This window comes from Lathamus discolor, chromosome 11 (assembly GCF_037157495.1).
Source record: "Lathamus discolor isolate bLatDis1 chromosome 11, bLatDis1.hap1, whole genome shotgun sequence".
Lineage (NCBI taxonomy): Eukaryota > Metazoa > Chordata > Aves > Psittaciformes > Psittacidae > Lathamus > Lathamus discolor.
Genome location: NC_088894.1, coordinates 13,596,324 through 13,620,080, shown reverse-complemented (window position 1 = coordinate 13,620,080; position 23,757 = coordinate 13,596,324). Strand labels below are relative to the sequence as shown.

Below are 23,757 nucleotides of genomic sequence, written 5' to 3'. Positions count from 1 at the left end.
AAATGGAATACAAGAAACTAAATGCTTCCCTCTTCACCACACTGCACTCATGAATGGACAGCACTACTTGTTAAGAACCAAAGCTGAACTATTAGCCAAGAACAACATAGATTTTTTTATGCATTTACAGGGTGAAGATTTTCCATCAGACCAGTCTGACAGAAGAACAATTTGCCTACTGGAAAACTGGTTGGAGAAGTCTCATTCTCTGGACCATTCCAACAGAAAGCAGCCATACACCAGAGCAGAAAGTTTGGCATATATGCAACATGCATAAAAACTACAGTTCCCTAAACACTGGCCTATGGAATTGGAAGTAAAATATTCCAGGATATGGGAAAATTCATCATGTTAATTCAGATCACTGACAAAGCACATCTACAAGGATGTGCGGAAGACCATTTGTTACTATGATAGTAAGTGAACAAAATCATCTCTGCTGTATTATGAAGCTGTAGCAACCTACCTGCACACTTAGTCCTTGTTGTGAGCGGTGGTCCAGGGGGGCCGGTGCCTCCTTCTCCAGGGCGAGTGAGCAGCACCCGGATCTCGTACTCCACATCAGGGTCCAAATGCCAGAGCTTGTAATTAGGAGAGTCTACAATGTGTGTTTCAGCCCAATTCCCGGTGGTCGTCCGGTACTCCACCTCTTTCAGTATGATGGGCCCATCTCCAATGATGGAGTTGGCGTTGGGCTTGATCCACAAGTACGTGGCACCGACAGCCAGCAGCTCAGGGGGGGCAATGGGTGTTGGGGGCTCTGTGGACAACAAGAAATCGTGGAAGCATGAGACTATTGTGGCTAAAGGAGCAAATTTCCACTTGCAGGAATACAGCAACCTCAAAGCAGCTATGATTTAAAATAAGACACAAAGTCACTTTTAAGAGATCAGAAGGTTTACACTTATTCCCACTGTAAACATCTGAGCAATAGCACTCAATATAATACTGTAGGGTGAGGGGGTAAAGAAACTTTAAATACAGACAACTGAGTGCACTTGGCATGTAAAAAGGCTCCAGTACAACAGCCCTTCCTCTACCCTGTGACCTGACATGGCAGAATATCACAATCATTACTCATGGTATTAGGGTTCAGCCAAATAAATGAGTGTAATGCTTACTGTGACACAATTAGCAGTGAGTGGAAAACTCAAATGACTTGCTTATTCTGTGATTTTACCAAGGAAAAGAAAGGTTAAAGATAGGATGTGGTTTTAAATCAAAGCACTGGCTGCGTGAGAAAATACTACTGAAGTTAAACACTAGGGATCACAGAACAATCACAGAATCCCAGACTGGTTTGGGTTGGAAGGGACCTTACTGCTCACCCAGTCCCAACCCCTGCCACGGGGAGGGACACCTTCCGCTGGAGCAGCTTGCTCCAAGCCCCTGTATCCAGCCTGGCCTTGAGCACTGCCAGGGATGGGGCAGCCACAGCTTCTCTGGGCACCCTGTGCCACGGCCTCACCGTGGGATCTTCCCATGGTTGACAATATCAGTTGTCAGGATTCTGCTAGAACTGAGCTTGTGGTAGCTCAGAACTAAGGCAAACTCTGAGGCAGCAGTGAATCAACACCTCCTGCCATGTTCGATTACAGAGTTTGCTTAACTTCAGGAGTAAAGGCACTCAAGCAAAGTCTCTATGAGGCTTGAAGAGTGCCCAGATGTCTGAAAAGCATCATGAAGAGGCAGGAACCTGGCTGCTGAATATCACCTCTGTGATAAAAAGAAAAGCAAACCAATAAAAGACATCTCAGCAGCACCCTTCGATGAAAGCTCCAAAATGAAGCAAAATAAAATGTCTACAGGGCTCTGGCTGCCTGCCTAGTTTTTATTCTTCCCCCTCTCATCAGTGTGTAAATAACACTTGCATATTGGAAGCTGCATGAACAGCCTATGCCTTGTGGTTTTGAAAACCTTCAAACCTGAGCTGAACTGTGCAAGACTATGAGCAATTCCCTTAACCTCCCCTGGCCCTCCCTGTGTCGCACACTAATGCGCTTTGCCCTCAGATCCAAGGACACAAACTCTCTTCTGTTGTGAAAATAAGGTGACAAAAGGATGTCTTTGTCTCAGAAAAAGTAACCTATGAACATTACAACACAACATTCATGTTAGAGTTCTGGGGCAGTTACTCTAAACCTAGCTTAAAGGTGATTCCTCAAAGAACCCACAGAACTGGAAGAATCAGAATGGGAGAAGAAAGGAGCGTGAGCACCACATGATGGGAGGAAGATGGGCCCTTCCCCTCGGGAGAAGTATTGCAAGTTAGTATCTGCTCAATGAAGAGAAATTAATGTGTGGAAACCATTATTACACAAAATGATCAACTGAAACATCATTAATTTCATTTCTGTTGGCTAACGGCAATGAACCAAGCTGTCTCCTTGAGACCAACTGCAGCAGCTGTTCATTGTACCCCTGGAACAAAAAGCAATCTGAACTGTCACTGCAGCAGGTATCCAACGTGAACCAAAACCATCGTTGCAAGGTAAGCTTTGTGTGGAATGCCTGTTTCTGCTTTGATTTGGCACTGTTCCCCTAACTCCTGCCAGAACCCTTTTCTGATATGCCAGGCTGATTATGTTTTGACTTAGGAAGGTGATTTGTCCAAGAAATTTGTTTTCAGGAAATGCATGTGGATACATTTTCATTAAAAAATCAAATTATTATAAATCACAGTTTATTACTTGCTTCTTGGTGCAAGGCAATTAAAAGATAGACTTAGAGCTTTTTATTCCCAGTGCAAAAATGACATCTTACAAGTCACATCCGAGTGGAACACAAGGCAAATGAAATATTAAACTCCATTCTCCTGGATTGCAGACTTCAATAGCAGCATGATCCTGGTTACTTTGGGATTTGATTGCAAGTTAGAAGAGATTTATGGGACAGAACTTAATTAATAGAGCAGTTTGTCCTGCTAAAACCAGCCATGGACATCTCATCTAGCATGTCTTGAAACTACCATTGCCAAAATGATTTAAATTAAGATTTATACAGCATTACTGTCTTCTCTATCGCAGGTCACATTTAAACCTCCCCCACAAAAAAGTGATGGTCCCCCCAAAAACTGATGGTGGTTCCACCCTATTAATTTCCCCCTTTATAAGTACCATTTGAAAACCAGGTGCTGCAGAATATTGGAAAATGAGGAGTTTAAACCATACTCTTCCCATTTTCCAAATTTAACAGCTCCTATAGTAGTTACTGAAGGCTCAATCCCATCTCACCGAAAACGGTGTGCTCTTTCCTACTGGCACCAACTGGACAAGAAGCAATTTGTTTAATATCACTCTGCGCCAGGTTCCTGCAAGTGAAGGGCATGAGCCTCCCATCATTTAGCCAAAAGTAGCACATAACTAAGAACCATTTCTTGCCATTGCTAACTAAACTCACTTGTGAGTGACAGGTGACCAGCCTGACATAGTGAGCTCACTGGTTAATTAAAATCTCTACCTGACCTTGATTAAAAAGACATGGTGAGAGATCAGCCTCATGCACATGTAACTGGGACCAACCAGCCCCATTTGACTCAGACAGTGTTTTGTATTGGAAGCCTTGTCTTGGCTTCTTGTTCCTCTTCAGCTCTTCTCCTTCCCCCTTTCCCTCCAAGTGCAGAGGAGAAAGCCACAGGCTTTCCAGCACTGAGGACGATTGGAACTGGATTTCTGGAACTGGAACAGTATCTAGCCTGAATCCCAGATGGAAGGACATAGAAAAACGTGGTTCCCTGCTGCCCCCTTTCAAGGAAATAAAAGAGCTATGTTGAACAAGCTCAAAAAAAGGCAGTTACTGAACATGAGTAGCTTTTATTGGATGTGCAAATCAGTTCCAGTTGTGCATTCATGAGGGGAATGTGGGATATGCCTTTCTCCTCTCATTAGAAGAAGAAATACAGCTGTGGATTACAACTTCGAAGCTGCAGAACCCTGCTAGGGCTTTAACATGACAGAAAGTTTAGTAATGCAAAGAGTGTGATAAAACTAACCTCAAGGAGCAAAAAAGACCAAAGAGAATCATGGAAGATCTTGAATTGGAAGGGACCCAATAAGAATCATTGAGTCCAACTCCCTGCTCCTTGCAGGAATACCTAAAACTCAACCCTACGATTAAGAGCATCATGCAGATACACCTTGAGCTCTGACAGAATCGATGCCACAAATACTATAATTTGCAACTACTGTGAAAAACACACACACTTTACTCTTTGGAAACTCCTCCTGAGTGTTTCTACTCTACTACTGGAGTACTTCTTTACGTGATCTTTTAAGCAAGGCAATTCTAAGCAATTGTTAAATGATGGAAGAAAACTGCGCTCCACGAATCCTTCAGATGCAACTGGAAGACTGAAAAATAGGAGAAAAGTCCCCCAACAAGTGTTATCACTGTTTCCTGTGAAATAATCCATAAGAAAAAGGCATTATAGAAAATATAAAACCAGCTGGAGAAACCCCTTAAGCTATGGATCTTCTAGGAATAAAACTTAACTTCCTGAAAATTCCTTTCTTGTTCATAACAAGACCATCTGACAAAATGACAAGATGACCAGGAACTTTAACTTGCAGTGATGGCCTCCGGATGGCTTTAGGCAACAGGAACCCCTTATGCTACAGAACACCAGTATATCACAAGGTTCAGCAGTTCTGCTTCTAAAGTACTAACCTGTATGTTGTTTTGTTACTTAACAACCATGCCAACACATGAATTTCTCACACAACAATCTCAAACACTGAAATAACCTCTCAATTTTGGACTAAGAGAATCAGAAAACCAGAGAGGACCCAGAGGAGCCTGACCCAAGCCTGCTTAATAGAGGAGAAAAAGCAGGTCTGTATTTGGCTGGGCCATCCAGTCCGCACCTTCCACACTTCTTGCTGACCTGGAAACCCTTCCAAACCATCCACTGTGGATTCCACACACAGGCCAGGCCTGCAGAGCAGCAGAAGGTGGCTGCACCACGTACAAACAGCCCTACAGTGTTCTCATACATACAATGTACAGCATAGGCTCCAAAATCAGATCATAACAGTCTTCAACATTCTCTGGGGGTTGAAGAGGTGGGGATGGGAGCTGCTACCAGAAGACATTTGCCCAACAAGCAGGATCTGTGTTTTCAAACATGACACTGCTTATTCCTCTACTAATGGGAACTGCAAGCTACATGAGCAGCTGTGGACTGTGCTTGCCAAGTGGAGAAGGATGGAACTGGAAGGCAAGAGAACCAAATTTTAAGTTCTGAGAACTTTTTTAAGCAAAACCAATAAAGAACAAAACATATTTGTATGGTTTTCTACAGAACAACCACAGGCAATTGCAATTTAAAAGCTACTGAGATCACAGGTACTTAAATTTGCATTTAAGAAGGCAAACTCAGCTGTTCTAAATAAAAACGGAATCATGTTGAATGCCTTTGTTCTGATTTTTTGCCCCTCCATCCTTTAGGCAGAATTTGTCACTTTTGCAAACCTTGCTGCTGGCTACTGGAGATTCACTTGACTGAGCAGCAAACCTGAGTACCCTTTCTAGTTCTACACCACAGCAATAAGCACTCTGAGCTCTTAATGACAGTATTTATCCTGGCAGTGCTCATTAACACACTTCCTACTACTGTAGTAAATGGAGCCATTGAATTTTGTTTTCCAGGGATTGTCCAAACTCCCAGTTCCATCTACTGCACAAAGAAATGGCACAAGGACTTTTACAGTATTTAGCATGAGACTATTTCACTGTGCTGACACCATGCTAACAGGTTTTTGTTTGAAAGAGAGACATTCAGATGTGTCTCACAGTGACAGATCAGGCTGACAACAGTGGCACATGTCAACAGTGTCGGAAGAGTATGACAGCGGCATTAATAAAGTGATTCCTTAATTCACCCGCATGGATAGACTGCACCAGCAAACAGCACAGTTTGTGTGCTCCAAACCAGAAATGCCCAGATCCAATTCTGCAATTAGCAATTTGGAATATGTAATTAAAGCCAAAATCCAGGAAAATGAGAAAAGATTTTGAGGGAGGGAATCCTGCCCCTCTGCTGTGCTCTGAGGAGACCTGCAGTCTGATCTAGCTCTGGGGCAACAACATAGAGTGTCACCAAAGAAAGCCAGTGGAGCAAGAGACCCAACATTTGGCAGGATGCTCGTCTTCTGACATCCCCCAAACCCACAATTCAAAGACTATTCCCTTTAAAATAGTGTAGGTGCAGCACTTACATACTAAGGGAGAACTTGCAGCAGCCTGATGAAAATGCAGAATACATGCTCTCTATGTATTTTCCCCTTAAGAAGCAGTGGAAAAGGTCCTCAGTGATTTGAATACATGTGTTCTAAATTAAGCAACTAGGTTTAAAGAAAAGAACCCTGTAATGCTTACAAGAGTTTCTATAAAGCAATAGAAAACATCTTAACCATTTCCTAAAAGCACTGCAGTCACCATGCAAGACAGCAGAACAAACCTCAGCTGATCAAAGCTCATCTGCATTAGTGTCACTTATCAAACACAAGATGCTGAGAGCAGGAAGAGCTGGAGTAGAGCCTCCTGCCAGCTATTCCAATGGTGGTACAGGTTTCAAGGAGAGGGGCAGTGGTACCAAGGGGAAATTCCAGCAGCACACCGTTTCATTAGCATTTCACACTATTTGTGTCTCAGAAGCTTAGCCTGGATGCACGAGAGCCTCAGAGGATGCTTTCATTCTCTAATAACGAAGAAAATAGCATCGGATTAGGTGAACACTATCTCATTTCCCAGTGTAAATTAAGTGAATTAGATGGAAGGCTCTGTGCTCTAATTGTAAAGCTTATTACAAGAACTCACATGGATTAGAACTGGATGCTTCTCTTTGAGTCATTATTTGTACTGGAAAAGAGGAAATAAAGGTGACTACAGACTCCCATGCCTCAGTGATGGCTCAGCATTGATACATAAGAATCCCCAGGACTACAGCAGAACATGTATATGAGGCTTGTGCACTGAGTGCTAGAAAGAAACCTTTATTCACAGGGCTCCCCTGCACAGGACACAGGCTGTCTCATAGGTAATCCCCAAGAATGACAAGCTCCCCAGGGTTGGGAATCACAGACAATTAACTCTCATTTTTAATGTGCATGCAATTTTCTGAGTTTTTCAACTGCAAAAAAGCTTCAAACTGACATCATGAATAGGAGCAGTAGAAGATGGCTGCGAGGGCTAAAGCAGCTCTGCTCTGGAGCCAGGCTGAGAGAGCTGGGCTGGGGCAGCCTGAAGAAGAGAAGGCTCCTGAAGGGGAGACCTGAGAGCAGCTCCAGTGCCTAAAGGGGCTGCAGGAAACCTGGAGAGGGGCTTGGGACAAGGGCCTGTAGGGACAGGCCAAGGGGAATGGCTTGAACCTGCCAGAGGGGAGACTGAGATGAGCTCTTAGGCAGAAGCTCTTCCCTGTGAGGGTGCTGGGGCGCTGGCACAGGGTGCCCAGAGAAGCTGTGGCTGCCCCATCCCTGGCAGTGCTCAAGGCCAGGTTGGACACAGGGGCTTGGAGCAAGCTGCTCCAGTGGAAGGGGTCCCTGCCCGTGGCAGGGGTTGGAGCTGGATGAGCATTATGGTCCCTTCCAACACAAACCATTCTATGATCCTGCAATTAATTTAGGCATTCGGAATATCTGAAAGGGATCAGAAAAATAAAGCCACAAACAAACAAACAAACAAGCATCGTCTCTTCTTTGACAAGGGAGACTGAAGTACTGGCACTTTCCAGAAACTCTGGTGAAAACACTGATTTCTCCAGCAGAAAGTGCTTCAACTGCACATGCACTAGTGGTCAGTCAAGTTGCAGGCCACTTCTGGACCTATGTCTGAGTTTCTATAATCCCAGGGTTCCTACAGCCTATGCATACTCAGAACCTACGCTGCTTCCTTTTACAGCCAATTCCACAGTTTGAAACATCAGTCTATGTGAGGCTCTTCTTTCTTTCTTTCTTATGACTCCAGTAAGACTGCACAAAGATACAGAAAGCTGCATTCACATCCTATCAAAAAGAATGTCCTCTCCAGCAGTCCGTAGCCAGGGGCAGCTTTATCTTTCCCTTGTGTTTCTAGCTCCATGGACTATTTAAGCTCATACATCATGTGTTATTAAATCTGTTTCAGCTTTCTGCATGAACAAGCTGCTGATCTCCTATTGGGACTGGAAATGTAAACTCAACATGCACCAAAAAAGGAGAAAGCGGGAATAAACACATAAACTGTGAAACATGTAATTTCAGGTCAACTCAAGTTCAAGCAGCTTCATCAGTTGCTATGCTACCAGCTTATGATGGTGGGAAAGGAGGAAGGCAAAAGGATTTTACAGCTTTGTCTACAGTGGCTATTTAGCACCTTTTGCTTTCCGGCACATCTCTGTCTGCAGACTGAAGGATCATTAGTCTTTAAGCTGCTGCAATGGCAAGTGACTGGAGGTATTATCCACTATGAAGCAGCATGGAATGGTTTCTCTGGATTGATTAAGCGGTGTAATCCATAGCAGCCTGCTAGGTTTGCAGGAAAAGCCTGAGGCAGGATTCTTCATTTCATTTAAGGCAAAGAGGGGAATTAAACATCCCACTGCCCTTTACCACCCTGTGCACTGTCTAGAAATGTGCAGAACAGCAGGGAAAGCCGAGGCGATAGCCAGGCTGGAGTTTAAGTATGAGAGACCACCATGGCAGAGACCTGCAGACGCAACAACATCCATTCAGATGCTGTACCACAGATACTGATCTCTCTTCTTGCAAATACATTATGTACCCCAGAGCTGGGTCAGCTTGAAGAGGGAGGACAGCACATTTCAAGACAGGTTCACAGTGAATCCTCACAATATGCTGGTAAAGAGAGTATGAGTATGTTGGTTTATAATAGGAAATCATGATTAATGGAGGGCTGTAGGGCCAGAGACTAAATGCATTCTGGTGTTCGAGGCTGCAGGCTTTATGACCCCCTCCACAGAAGCATATGACAGGCTTGACATATAAATTAAGGCTTTTTTGGCCCATACGGCAAAATATTTTCATTTAAGCATTTATTTTCCCATGACAGGTCTGTGAGAAACACTGATCACATTCGATCATGAGGAGGCAAGTCAAGTCTGACATGGCCTCTAAAGAGCTGTCATGGACATAGCAAAATCAGTGACAGAGCTCTTGGGAATCCACCATGGTATGTACATACACACACACACACAGAGAACATTTCAAGCCATGCACCTGGATCATGGGAAGCAGCATGAACAAGTATCCAGGCAATGAAGTCCAAGAGTGGATGGCCACCTGAGTGCACACTTGCTTGATATTCATCTGCGCAAGAACATGGGTCAGATCTCATACTCATACAAACCTTGGATGAATCAAAGGTGACTAATTTTTAAAGGACCTCTGCTGAGTGCTCATTTTGGAAGTCACTCCTGTCTCAACTGACTGAAATGACAGACCTGGCAGGCTGAGGCACACAGCATAGGGGAAGAGCAGGCTTTGCCATCATCACAGCTATGGTTCATAAAAATATAAGAGATTCCTGTCTTCTTTCTCTGTGGTTAGTACAGATGTACTCCCCAGGAAACCAAAGGAAACTACTTGAACACCAGGATATCAATGCTATTTAAATATTCCTTAGGCAGACTCCAGAACATTCACAATAACACCTCCAGAAATTGCCCTGTAGTTTATATCTGAAGTAGCACTTTTCATCCTAGAAACTCAACAGAGATGAAATCATCCTTCCACAACAAATACTCAAAGTGTGAAAATGAGCCAAGTTGCTGCCAATAACTGTTGTGCTTCCATGAAGACCACTCTGCTTATACAGCTATGTGAGCAACCTCATCATTTATTGACATGTCAATGGCGCAAGAATCTTTGCTTCTGGTGGCAAAAAGAATCATAGTCTGCAAGATAAACATCGGGAGGAACAACTTGAAGTTCCATGGCGATTTCCAGAACATAAAGGGATCTATTCCACCACTAAGTCATACACCAGTCTCTGGCCAGTGTAAAACACACATAAAAGAAGCGGGTCTGCTACAGAGACACGCAACCAGAACTGAATGTTCCCACTCATTCTGGTGTATTCCAACTGTTTTTTTCCTCAAAGAATGAACAAACTTCCTCCTTCTGAATGTAGCTGAAAGAACACCTGACAGTCAATCCCATTAACCCTAAATATGCTCCAACAATACAGAGAACCGTTCTCAAAACATACTTTTCTCTGCTTATTCCATCTTATCCACCCAGATGTACCTAAAAGCCTTGCTCATTTAGAGACAAGGCAAACTACATCCAATTTGGTTTCTGCCTTCTCTCCTTTTTCTTCTTACATCAATCACATTCATACAAATAAAATAGCCTTGAAGCACAGCTTGGTTTGGAACATGGGGATCGTGTAGATTGAATCCATACACTATCTGTATACTCCTAACAGCACACAGTACCTGCAGACAGCTGGGAAGTCACACTAACATCATGAACTTCATGTTTGATACAGCCCATTCTATTTCAGGAGTCTTAACCCGATATCACAACGTCACCTGTGAAACAGCAGAGAGGAGACATTTCAAAACCTCTCTAGTCATAAAGGAACCTATTTTGTAGCCATTAAAGACAAGAGATTGAAGGCCTAAGACAGCAATCTACAGCAGTGAACAATGAGTGACACTTGCACTCATGTATTCTTAGAGCTACAACCAGGTGAGCAGCCAGGAGCAGAGAAATGATGGGGATGGGAAGTGAGAGCTGGTAATTTCCCCAGGTGCAGCAGACAGGAAAAAAAAAAACCAACACCAGGAGCAATTCCCTAATCATGAGGCCAATTTCTCATAAATCCAATACCCAACTAAGGAAAAGCAAACAGGGTATTTCCCCTAAACTTGAAGGCCACCAGAGCTCCAGGATCCTTGGATGTTAGATGTCGTGGTTTAAACAAAAGTCATCCATAAATCACACAGTCACTCTCTCACTCCCCCCCTTCTTGCCCTCCCCCTCTCACTCCCCCCCTTCTTGCCCTCCCCCTACCCCCGGAGGGACGGAGGGGAGAATCGAAAAGAATGCAACTCCCACAGGCTGAGAGAAGAACAGTTTAGTAACTAAGGTGTAACACAAATCACTGCTGCTACCACCAATAATAATAATGATAAAGGAAATAACAAGGGAAGACAATACAACACCTCAGCACCAGCCAACCGATAACTCGCCCAACCCCACCTGACTGAGCACCAACCGATGCCTCCTCCAACCCTGCAGTGAACTAGTCCTTCCGGGTAACTCCCCGTTACATCCCAGGCATGACGTGCTGTGGCATGGAATACCCCTTTGGTCAGTTTGGGTCAGGTGTCCTGTCTCTGCTTCCTCCCGGCCTCCCCTCCTCCCTGGCAGAGCGTGAGGCTCACAAAGTCCTTGGCCAGACCAAACATTTGAGCAGGAACTAAAGACATCGGCGTTATCAGTGCTGTTCCCAGGCCAAAAATCAAAAACACAGCGTTGCACCAGCCACCAAGGAGGAAAAAAACGACTGCTACTGCTGAACCCAGGGCATTAGAGTTTTGCTGGTTTTCATAAGTTTTCAAATATTCCCAAGAATTTCGGCACTTGGTAAAGGAATTCTTTTGTTCCATACATATCCTTGCTTACTGTTGTGTTGTCCCTGACACAGTTCATAAAAATAAGATCTCCTACCACTAGACAAATCTGGGAGCCTATTTAGATTTTGGAAGAGCTACACAAGGGCCTGTGGAGTTTAGGCTGTAGGACTGAAGTGGTTTTAATGGGTCTTGTATTTGAAAACCAGTGTTAATTCAACCAGGGTCCTGCACAGCCAGGAGCCTTCTGCATTTGAAGTTACGCAACAGAAACCTGTTCACCTAGAGAAGAAGTTATGCTTGATTCCCATTATACCATTTATGCATATCCATGACCTCAAATCAGCTTCCTTCAAAGAAAAACTCTATTATAAAAATATCTGTTCCAATGGCAGAACAGCAGGTTACAAGGTTTTATTGAGGAGCTATTAGAGTATTTACTGTGCTACACACCTTCCTAAACCAGAATCTGCAGATATCCAAGCATTATCTGCATCAATGACTAAATAGATTACTAATAGTTTCTTCATTGAAGCACACTTTCCCATCTAGAGTTTCCTGCTCACAGTAAATTATTACTCCCCAACCAACACAAATTGAACCTGTGTTTTCCTGAGGAGGCTCAGATTCAATGTGGATTTACTGCTTTAATCAGCTGAGAGTTTCTTACATAGTCTGGTCCCCTCCAGGCACACATTTAGTAAGTTCCCGAGTTCAGCGTGTGCTGCAAAGGCTAAAAACAGGGAATAGAGGCTGGGAAATCTACTAAGATGTAGGAGAAACTTTTTTCTTTTTTTTTTTTTTAACAGTATGAAGAACAGTACATAGGCTTTAGATCATAACAACTGGTCATACTTTCAGGGTGATGCACACCCGTATACCAGCTTTGATATACAACCTAACCATTTTTAATACCAGTATTCCCTAAATATGGCTATCAAACAGGCCAAGAATCATCAAGAAAGAGGAATTCATCCACAATTTCTGGCTTGAAACAAGATCATGGGACTACCTAAACATAAGGGAGCATCTGATTAAGCACCACACTACTGCAGAGTGGGATTTGAGCTCACCACTGATGGAGGGAAGTGGATTAGATGTGTTCATATTTGCACACACCTGCAGTGTTTGTACGCTGTGATGTTCTATCGTGGTGGTGATAAGCACTGTACAAACAGTGTACAAACCGTCTCTACACCAAACAGCTTGTAACTCAGCACACACAGACAGACAGGACAGAAAGGAACAGTGATGAGGCTCAGCCAGCAAGGCAGGCTGCAATCTCTCTGCATTATCAGCCTGCTACAGAATACTCTGTAGTCATAACAACAAAACTGAGAGATGCCAATTACCATAACAGCAAGCCCACAATTAGCAGCATCTGAACAACATGGCATCCTGTAAAACTGAAGAATCAGCAGCTGAAACGCAAAATGACCAACTATGAGGTTCAAAAGTTTTATTCCTGCATTAGAGTTTCAAATCATGACTTGCAAAGTTCTTTTTCTCCTTTATAAGGGATGTTTATCACTTTGGACCAGGACCGTACTCTTCTCAACTCAACGGAGAAGTCGTTATGCTCAAGTCCATTATTCTGTGATTTGAAGCGTTGATGGATAAACAAGTTCATCACGGAAATGCCACCAGTTTGGAAACCTCCATTTTGAACTCTAGAGCTACATCTTTCACATTGAAGCAAAATATCAAAGGCTAATTTTCTAAGCATTTGTTATGCACATAACGTGGTTAGGACACACAAGGGTTTCTTTTGCATGACTTTGTATACAGGGAATTCCAGCTGCTGTGGATAACAAATTTTAAGCAGAGGAGTCACTGCATAAGCTGTCATATACATCATCAAGAATGTCTGTGTTAGTGATTTTATCACTTCACCTTTATTAAGGCTGGGGTCAAAATTCACCTTTCATGCTGTCAGTAATCCCTGTCAGAGACCTGGTGAGACATTCCATTGCAAGCACTTCTCAGCATGAAACAGAGCCGCAGTATTCCACTGAAACACAGAGACTTGGAAGCAAGAACAGCAACACAAAACATCCAGAACAGTCTTGCACAAGTGTCTGAAAGGACCTGACCTGATCATGCATAGTAAAGTATTCAGTTCTTCCAGTTTTCTTCTATTTATTTTTTGTCTTCACAAGCAGAAACCTACACTGTCCAAATAGAGTCCAGTTAGTACCTCGTCAGAACATCCTTCAGTGCCACAGAAAACTACTTATTCCTCAAACTTGTAAATTTACATTCCCTCCTTGGAGCCCAAATAAAAGTCACTAGATGTGGTTAGACATAACCACAACCTTCAGAAGAACTAGAGAAAAATACTATAGGTCAAATCTTACACAAAACACTTGCACCAGGAGGTCTACTGCTAGGTATGGCTATTAAAACCGTGTCTACCTGGCTTCACCCAGAGTTCCTCTTTCCAGGTATCCTTAAAAGCAGTAGAGAATCTCCCAAGTTGAGGACAGGCAGATACAGATTATAGTGTAATGCCTGGCTCTAATGAATAGCATCTGATCATTTCCCTATCATTTGTTAACCATTCATCAGCTTAGCTCCTTGTAGGTTTGCTTAATTATTTAAGAAACACAAAGATATTTGGCTTTCGGCCTAATTCTTCTCTAGTTTATGCTGGTACAGATCCAAAATAAATGGAGTTACCGCTGTGATGCAAATAAGCCAAGTTTCTGCTCTTTTGTTGCCAGTAATCTGAAATGTTGATGATTTCTTATCCTTCACAGGCAAGCTGATAAGAACCAGCACCAGAGGGAACTATTTTCTAACAGAATCTGCTCTGTGCCTGCTCTGAACCAATTTGGTGCCTAGCAGGACCCTGGCACAGCTCCATAGTCCAATGAACATGATTAAAAGTGACTTGATGAATTTAGTCTATTGAATACGTGGCTATAAGCAGTCTGGAGGGAGAGGAAAAGCACTATGTGCTAGGTGGAAATACTTTATGCTTTCTAGAATGGTTTAAACAAGGACAGGTCTGTGAAGCTGGGCAAAGAAAACTTCAAGCATCCAAATTCCATTAACTGATACCTGTCAAGAGCTTGGCAGTGACCAGGAGCAAAAAGTAGGAGCAAGGGAAAAGAAACCACTGCCTGGCTACCTGTGCTCCTCACCCCAGCATATTTGAGTAGATCCTAGGATATCAGGAAGTAGGGGCAATCAAGACAGGATGCTGCTAAGCAAACACTGTTGTTGCAAGAGAGTGGAGTGAAGCCGGCCTCCGAGGGTCTGCCTCTGCTCCATAATAAAACCAGGGACAAGCAGAGCCAGCAGCTTACAGTCAAAAGAAGCAACGCCAACCGGATGAGAATTGACTAGAAACAGATGAAATTGCTGGGTAGCTACTCTAACTGACACACTGATGGTATCCAAAGCTGCCTGCTCTGGGTCACAGGAATGAAAGAATAGGGATTTAAATAGAGTTGTCTGTAGATGGTTTGTATAAGATTACACAAAACCCTGATTTTAAGAAGTGTGTGATAAGTTCATATAACGAAAGAACTGAGCTAAGCCCATCTGGACCTTCTGAGCAGCAGCGGTTGATTCATGCACACATATTATACACCCTAGGCAGAGCATTAGAGGATTTCATTTCCAAGAGAGTTAAAGCAATGAAACAACCAGAGAAGGGTACACTGGGACTAATGGAACAGACATGGAACCAGTCCCAGAGCTGTAACAAAACCTTCTGAAACCAGCCTGATTACGAGTGTTCTCAATTATTAAATGTAAGACAAGAAAAACAAACAGTGGAAGCAAATCTGCTTTCATCTACCAAAATGTATTCCAAAGGTTTCCAGGAGAAGGCATTGCCTCTCTAATAAGTTATACTACAAATCTGCCTTCTACTCTGCTGCTGAGCTTGACAGCTGCTCTTCGATTTATTTGTGTAACTCCTATTGAAATTTGAGTAAAATATGGAATACAGGGAATCCATGCAGTGATTTAGAGGCATCCCACACCCATCTGTCACAAGCTGTCAGCCTGAACATGACCTGCCCTGCGAATGGCAGCCCTTCACCTCCTCCCTCATAAAACCCGCTGCTGTGTTTTCCTGGGATCTACCAATCCTCGTTGCTAAAAGCAAGCTGTCCTGAAACATGGACAGCAGGAATGAGGTGAACTCACACAGAATGGTGACCTCAGAGCAGCCCTCCAATATCTGAAGGGGGCCTAGAAGGATGCTGGAGATGGACTCTTCATCAGGGACTGCAGCAATAGGACAAGGGGTGATGGGCTCAAACTTAAACAGGGTAAATTCATGTTAGATCTTAGGCAGAAGCTCTTCCCTGCGAGGGTGCTGAGGCGCTGGCACAGGGTGCCCAGAGAAGCTGTGGCTGCCCCATCCCTGGCAGTGCTCAAGGCCAGGTTGGACACAGGGGCTTGGAGCAAGCTGCTCCAGTGGAAGGGGTCCCTGCCTATGGCAGGGGTTGGAACTGGAGGAGCTTTGAGGTCCCTTCCAACCCTAACTATTCCATGATTCTATGTACAAGCTTCAGCTGCAATGGTAACACTGTTCCTGTTATTACTGGGAATGCCTGAACTTCATCTAAGAATGGAAATCACCTAGTTATATAAATTAAAAAAACCTCCCATTGAAACAAAGGCAAATTGTACTCTAGAACAAGAGGATATACGTTACAGGGAGAAACAAGCACTTCACACACACACAATTTCTTCTTTTATAGGGTTCTTAGGAGCTCATTTGGAATTTACCATGCATGTAAATGCCACATGAATCTCAAGTACTGTGTTAGCTGCCAATCCATTACACAACCCCTTGCAATTTTAACTTACAGCTCCTAACTGCCTGTGGCACCAGGTTTGGATTCTAGTCCTTACAGCCCATTGCTTTCTATTTAGATGATCTTGTTATCCCCTGGAAATCACAGGATTAACATTTCACAGCACCTCCCAGATAAGGGGTGCTTATGGTGGAACAGTGCCCAATGTTTCATCATGGAAACAAGAACACACAGGAGGCTACGAATAAGCTCTGTTCCACAGAAAAGGATTTCAACACCTAATGGCTTTTACAGACAGTTATTAAATTTAACCACAAATGTTTAAGGTCCTTCTTTATGTGACATTACAAGAGCAGGCATGGGCGAGAGGAGAAAGAAGACTCTGCTGCCTCTTCTGTCTTCCTAGCTGAAATGACTGGAAAGCCCCATATTCCAGAGTGGGAACTAAACCAACTGAGAGGTCAGCACACAATGGCTTCTCCCACCCCCCTGCTACAGGAAGCAGCGTATCTTTTGCTGGGAAACCCAGCACAGTGCATCCACTGATGCTGTAGGAGTAACTGGACACTCTCCAGTAGTCCATGGTCCTGAGAGGCATGAACAAGGAATTAAGCAGGATCATGCCCTGGACATGAGGAAAGCAGACTTTGACCTGTTCAAGGTTTTGCTAGGAAGAATCCCGTAGGTCCTGAAGAGGGGTCCAGGAGAACTGGCTGAGCTCAGCATTAACTGGCAAATAAACTGCTCATTAGTTACTATCATTAATTACATGAAACTACAGGAACTGGTTTAAGGGTTATGCAGAGCACCCTCAGCTCAGAATGACTTCAAGTCAGGGAACATCCACATCAGCATCTGCAACAGCTCAGGACTAGGAGGGAACAGGGAACCCTGAGAAGCCAGAGGCTTCCAGTCAGTTGTAGCTCGTTGCTGGTGGCTCCATAGACCAGACCGTTGATTCTGTGCTTGCAGTGTAGTAAAGAATTTCTTCATCAGAAAGCCAAAATTTCCACAACGGCTCTGTGCAGTGCTACATTTTACATGTGTATGTTTAAGTCCATTTTCACTTCAGGCATAAACAAGGTTTTGGGGTTTTAGAGATCCAGACTTCTAAAGAACAGTGTAACACCTCCCAAAAGGAACTTGTAAAAAACTAAGAGCAGGTCTCCTGAAAGCTTTAAGATCACAGCAACACCAAACCAAAACTATTTCCTTGCATTATTCAACACAAGGAAACAAAAAAACCCTTAAGAAATAAAACTGGACAGAAGTGCAGTTTGTCTTACCCACACAAGATACTCAAAGGCCTTCACTAAGCTTTAATTGTGCAAGGCAGGAGGCAACGAAGCAGATGATGAAGGAAGCAGCACACACAGTCTTCCTATGGTACATGGGAAGCTGTGCTATAGCTATATTATTTGGGTAGAATACAACCCACAAGTTAATATGCACAATTAGCTAACTTGACACACAAGGCCTTTTCAAGTATCTTTTAAGTGCCTTTTGCTTGAATTATATGTTACAAACCCCTTCATTTCTTTGATTCATTAAGTTCAATGCCTCCTTCACACAGTAACAGCGGTATCTGACTCTTCAATCAGTGGAACCCAAGAGACCTGAGGTAAGCACATGAAAGGAGGCCAGGCACATGGAGATTGAGATTTTAAGCATTTCATCTGATTTGCTTAACTACTTGGCCAGGTTAATTTACTACTGAATTGCACCCAATTCCTGCCCCCAGAAACCACAGCACAGACTGAAGATTCTAAGCCTGTGAATTAACGGTGTCTAAATGAGGCATAATAACCAGACATCAAAGACCTAGTGATGAAATCTATACACCTAACACCTTCTCAGGACAAGAAGCTCCTATAACTGAGCTAAGGTAGGGCAGCAGCACCAACAGCTTGTCTTGTTTTCACTGGAATTGAGAAAGAAAAACATCCCAATGTGATGTCAGCTTAATCAGAATTATTCATTCCTCATTGTTCAGTTAGAAGTTTGGAGGTTCTAGCAGGGGAGCGCAGCCACCGTATACCCGTGACCGATGAACGGTACCACCTGTATTGGGGAAGGTCGTCCTCTTCGACCGAGCGCGCAGCTTCAGAAGGGACGCACGTGGAGCGGTGAGGGAGGAAGGGGACACCCGCCTAGCCAGCCAGATCAGCCGAATCAACCCTGGCGATCAATGGGGTGACAGATGTCGCAGCCTGGACATTAAACTCAGGCGTGTTTACATACAACATGTTCCAACAGAAAGTAACTTAAGTGGATAATAATAGCATAGTCATCTTGCAAGTAGTGTGAAATACATCCAAAGGCACCATTTTCTCCTGTAATCAACAAAAAATGCTTAGCAGCTACCTATGATGAGGAATCAATTGGCAACCTGGGATTCTGGTGTTCCTTGTTAAAAAACCTCTCTCAGAATGTTGCTAAAGCTAATTTAATAGAATTAACTACAGACTAGTACAATACAGGAAGTAAATGCAATGACTCAAACTAGCACTTAAATACCTCTCCTATACAGAGCCAGTTTCAAGGCAAACTTAACAAGTCCTATCTATAGAAGACTTGAGAATCTAAATGAAGGATGTACAAACACAACAATTGAATAGTCACATCTAGGCAAGGCACATATATAATCTGACACAAAAGAAAGAAGCTAAAGAATTGCAGTGTGGTTCATAGTGGGGAAAAAAATCATCTTGTTACATCTTATTACCCCAAGATTACCTGCTGTAATACACTACCATTGCTTCATTTGTTTGAGGCAGCAGTGGAAAATTTGATCATGGATCATTTATGATTGTTCAAATGACAAGCTACTCATGGAACAGTTAAGAACTGCAAACTGAATATGCAACACACATTCCCTTCTATTTCCACCATCAGGATTGGATGCCACACTGTGATGCACAAAAGCTCAGTCAGTGGTAAACCCTGTGGTGTGCTTTAGCCTAAAAAGATACCACAGGTAAGATCTGTATTCTGCCAATCCTATTTAACTGGTCTTTACAGTTTCTAGTTAATCCATGTCAGTGTTTCCAATTTATAGTCAAGTGGCTCCAGACTTCGTAAATGACTCATCCCACCTCTATAAAACATATGATCCCATTCTTTTTCCTACAAGGTTCTCAAAAATGGACAGAGATTCATTCTTGAGGATATAGAAACTCTTCTGTCCCTCTTTCCCAAGGGACTTTGAGATTCTGCCTATGTCACTTCACAGCTGGGGGCAAGTATACCATGATCAAAGCTCAGGCATTTCTCATCACATTCCCAGCTATAAGCCCATCACATATCATCAAATGTGTTCACCTTACAAGACACTTCAAACACCAAACAAGGAAGGCCTGGTACAAACCTGGAGTGCATCCAGGAACAGCTACCCAGGCTCAGGACAAAGACCACTGCTGCTTCCTTTCTTTCTAAACATGGCATTAGGGACCAGCAGAAACACTGCAGGGTGTATGGCTGTAATATGTAGTTTTGAGGCCAGGTTGTTTAGCAAGTTATCTTCTCTGGTTGTTTGCCAGAGTTCAGTAGCCCTTCCACACAGAGTGATGACCTAAAGCACTGCTTGTTTTATTTCCTTTCATGAGATAAATAGAAATCCAACAGACAAAGAGTGTGGAGTAGGAGCAACATTTGATTGATACGGCAGCAACAGTCCCTTTCCTATGTCCAACAGTATGACAAGTTCTGCTGTTGGAGCTGTGGGGGGACTGGAGCACCTCACGTATGAAGACAGGCTGAGAAAGTTGGGGCTGTTCAGCCTGGAGAAGAGAAGGCTGCGTGGAGACCTCAGAGCAGCCTTCCAGTACCTGAAGGGGGCCTATAGGGATGCTGGGGAGGGACTCTTCGTCAGGGACTGTAGTGACAGGACAAGGGGTAACGGGTTAAAACTTAAACAGGGGAAGTTTAGATTGGATCTAAGGAGGAAATTCTTTACTGTTAGGGTGGTGAGGCACCGGAATTGGTTGCCCAGGGAGGTTGTGAGTGCTCCATCCCTGGCAGTGTTCAAGGCCAGGTTGGATGAAGCCTTGTGTGGGATGGTTTAGTGTGAGGTGTCCCTGCCCATGGCAGGGGGTTTGGAACTGGATGATCTTGAGGTCCTTTCCAACCCGAACTATTCTATGATTCTATGATTCTTTAATCCCAGAGTGGTTTGGATTGTAAGGGACCTTAAAACTCGTCCAGTTCCAACCCCCTGTTACGGGCAGGGACACCTTCCACTAGAGCAGGTTGCTCCAAGCCCCGTCCAACCTGGCCTGTATGGTAACACTTTATGTATTTTCACAGACCTGAAGGACCAAGACCTTCAGCCTTCAGATGTGCTGCAAAACTGGCAGAATTTGCAGGAAAGGGGCAGCTGCTGAAAACTATTCCAGGACAACAGTGAGAAGGAAAAGTGCAAGGTCCTGCACATGGCTTGGAGCAATCCCAAGCACAAACACAGGCTGGGGGAGATTGGATGGAGCAGCCTGAGGAGAAGGACTTGCGGACATTGGGTGAGGAGCAGCTCCCCATGACCTGGCTTCAGTGTGCGCTTGAGCCCAGAACCCCACCGTGTGCTGGGCTGCACCCCAAAGCGTGAGCAGCAGCTCAGGGAGGGGATCCTGCCCCTTTGCTGTGCTCTGGGGAGACCCCCCCTGCAGCCCTGATCCAGCTCTGGGGCAGCAGCACAAGAGGGACGTGGAGCTACTGGAGCGAGGCCAGAGGAGGCCACGGAGATGCTGCGAGGGCTGGAGCAGCTCTGCTCTGGAGCCAGGCTGAGAGAGCTGGGCTGGGGCAGCCTGGAGAAGAGAAGGCTCCTGAAGGGGAGACCTGAGAGCAGCTCCAGTGCCTAAAGGGGCTGCAGGAAACCTGGAGAGGGGCTTGGGACAAGGGCCTGTAGGGACAGGCCAAGGGGAATGGCTTGAACCTGCCCGAGGGGAGACTGAGATGAGCTCTTAGGCAGAAGCTCTTCCCTGTGATCTTTAAGGTCCCTTCCAAATGAAACCATGCTATGATTCTACTATTCTGTGATTCTATGAAAATCTGTTCAAAAGGCTGATGTTTGAGACCACTTCCTACATCTAGAGTAGCCTCCCAAATGCATTTCCCAAGTTTGTCCCAAAAACATCAGTCCTATTAACTTTTCTTGTTTAAAAACACACCAAAAAAAAAAAAAAAAAAAAAAAAGCCAGACAGTAGGAAGAAGTATAAAATGGAAAACAAAATTTCTAAGAAATTTCTCAAAGTAAAGAAAATAGTACTTGTAATGAGACAATCTAAATCTGTTCTGAAGAGCGGAGATGAGGATGAATATAATTTCCTATGATCTGTAATTTCCTTTAAAAGCCCCTTTAGAATGAAGGTAGAGCTGCCTATATTTGAATTCGACTCCATCTGGTCAAGTTAAGATACAGGAAGAAAGGAAGGAACAGTTAAAGGAGAAACCCACTTTTCAGAAAGCAGTGATTTCAGTGAAATGTGTCAGTGAATCAGTCGTGTGTCTTGCACTGAATCCTACTTCACCAGTGAGGGTGTCACTAAGTGTTCACCACATCCCTGCGCATCCCCATGACACAGAGAACTCGCCCACGACCAGAGAAGCAGGTCAGTTCTACATTAAGAGCTTGGTCTTTCCACGAACTGGCAGGGAGGAGGCTGGGACTGATCCTGAATGCTGAAAAACTGCATTTATCTGCAAGTGGACATTGCTGCCTCCTCCACTCCACGCCTCTACAAAGAGGATTCCAGTACCTTCTAAAAACACACAAAGCCACAGGAGTGGCTGGGATCAGCAGAGGATCCCAGCTCCCCACTGCCAGCTTGTCCGGGTTACAAATAGCTCTCCTGTGATAACCACGATGATATTGTGCAGCAGCAGTTCCCACAGGTTAATTATGGTACAGGAGAGAAACTTATATCTTACTTTCCCTTCACCTCCTCTCACTCCCAAACCCTTCTCTGATCAACCAAAGAGGGGACAGATAGAAAAAAGTTCCTTTTAAAGCATGGCAGTGGCTATGGAAAGGGATGCCAACTGAAAAAAAGCACCCATCAAAACACTCTGCTTTCTTATGCATCTCTTTCAAAGTCTTGCAAATGCCAATTGAAATGATGGGGCATCTGATGTTTTGACAGAAGCAAGAATGTCACCAAGGTAAGAATTGTCAGCATGTTTTTATTTTCTCCCTGAAGAATAAGGCCACTGTTTAGGCATTACTTTTTTATTAATCTTTTATATTTCAATCCTATAACACAGTCCTGAACGATGCCATACCTTATCTGCCTCTGAACTAGATAGATTAGAGAGTAATAGTGACAGCCTGTGAATAAAAGTACTATAACCACACATGATTCCATCGGCAGCCCCAGCACTAGGAGACACAAGAGGAAAACCATTCCATACCCAGGTGCTTTGATTATTAACACACAATAGTGCTGAGGTACAATCAGTAACAGCAAGATGATTCCCAAAACAGCAGTATTTCATACACATTTAACAGACATGTATAGCTTTAATCAAAAGAGATGGCTTTCTGTATCTATTTCCAAACTCACCAGACCCCAAGTATGGATTAAAAAGATGGCATGACCAGCCAATTCACAGCCACCCAGGTTGATGATATTAAGTACAACCACAGGGACAAAAGCATGGGTGATGCTGCCCAGTGGATAAGGAAGCACTAGGGGCTTATATCTCAGCATGTAGAAGATGAGAAATCAGAACCAAGGCACAACCTAGCTCAGGGAGCCAGCCAGGCTCAGGATAGAGCCACTGGCTGCAGAAGGGTTTACACACACTGCCAGCCTCACCCAGCAACAAAGTCAAGAGGATGAGCAAATCGCCACCACTATAACCCAACTTGATAGCTTTAGTTGTTCACCAACTGCTTAATAGCATCTACTGTAAAACTACGCCAGACCACCCACAAGCAAGTTCTTCACATTAACAAGTGGAAGGAAGTTCAGGAAATACAGCAACAGACTTTAGGAGACAAGAGTTGATAAGAAATAAGTCCTGAGATAAGAAGCCAAAGCAGGTGAACTGTAGAGGGAACAGTGCAGAATACCTGTCCAAGGTTTCCAGAGAGCCAACAGGTGCTGCTCAGAGGAGCAACGCCTGGAGATGCACCATGAATACAAAAAGAAGGTCAGTCCACAGTGCCAAACAGTGACAATGGTAGGCTCCAATGGGAGAATGCAAATCCAAATGCAGCAACTAATGGCACCCAACAGGAACTGCAGCTCTTAGAGATACACAGGATATTTAAGGTTAATTCAGAGGAAACTCCTGAAATGTCTCAGAAACTCGGTGATGCTTATTTAATCCACCACATGGAATAAGAACTGAAATCCTCTCCCAAAGCAGTGCTATATGTCAGTTTGGTACAGAAGATCAGAGAGGGC

General features: G+C 43.9%; 1 protein-coding gene across 1 annotated transcript in view; it reads right to left on the bottom strand.

Moving 5' to 3' along the window:
* Positions 1 to 23,757, bottom strand: part of PTPRT (protein tyrosine phosphatase receptor type T) — a 475,914-nt gene that overhangs the window by 237,676 nt on the left and 214,481 nt on the right. The window contains exon 7 of the mRNA XM_065691506.1: positions 467 to 760. Coding sequence (XP_065547578.1) covers positions 467 to 760 — 294 coding nt within the window. The remainder of the gene's footprint in view (positions 1 to 466; positions 761 to 23,757) is intronic.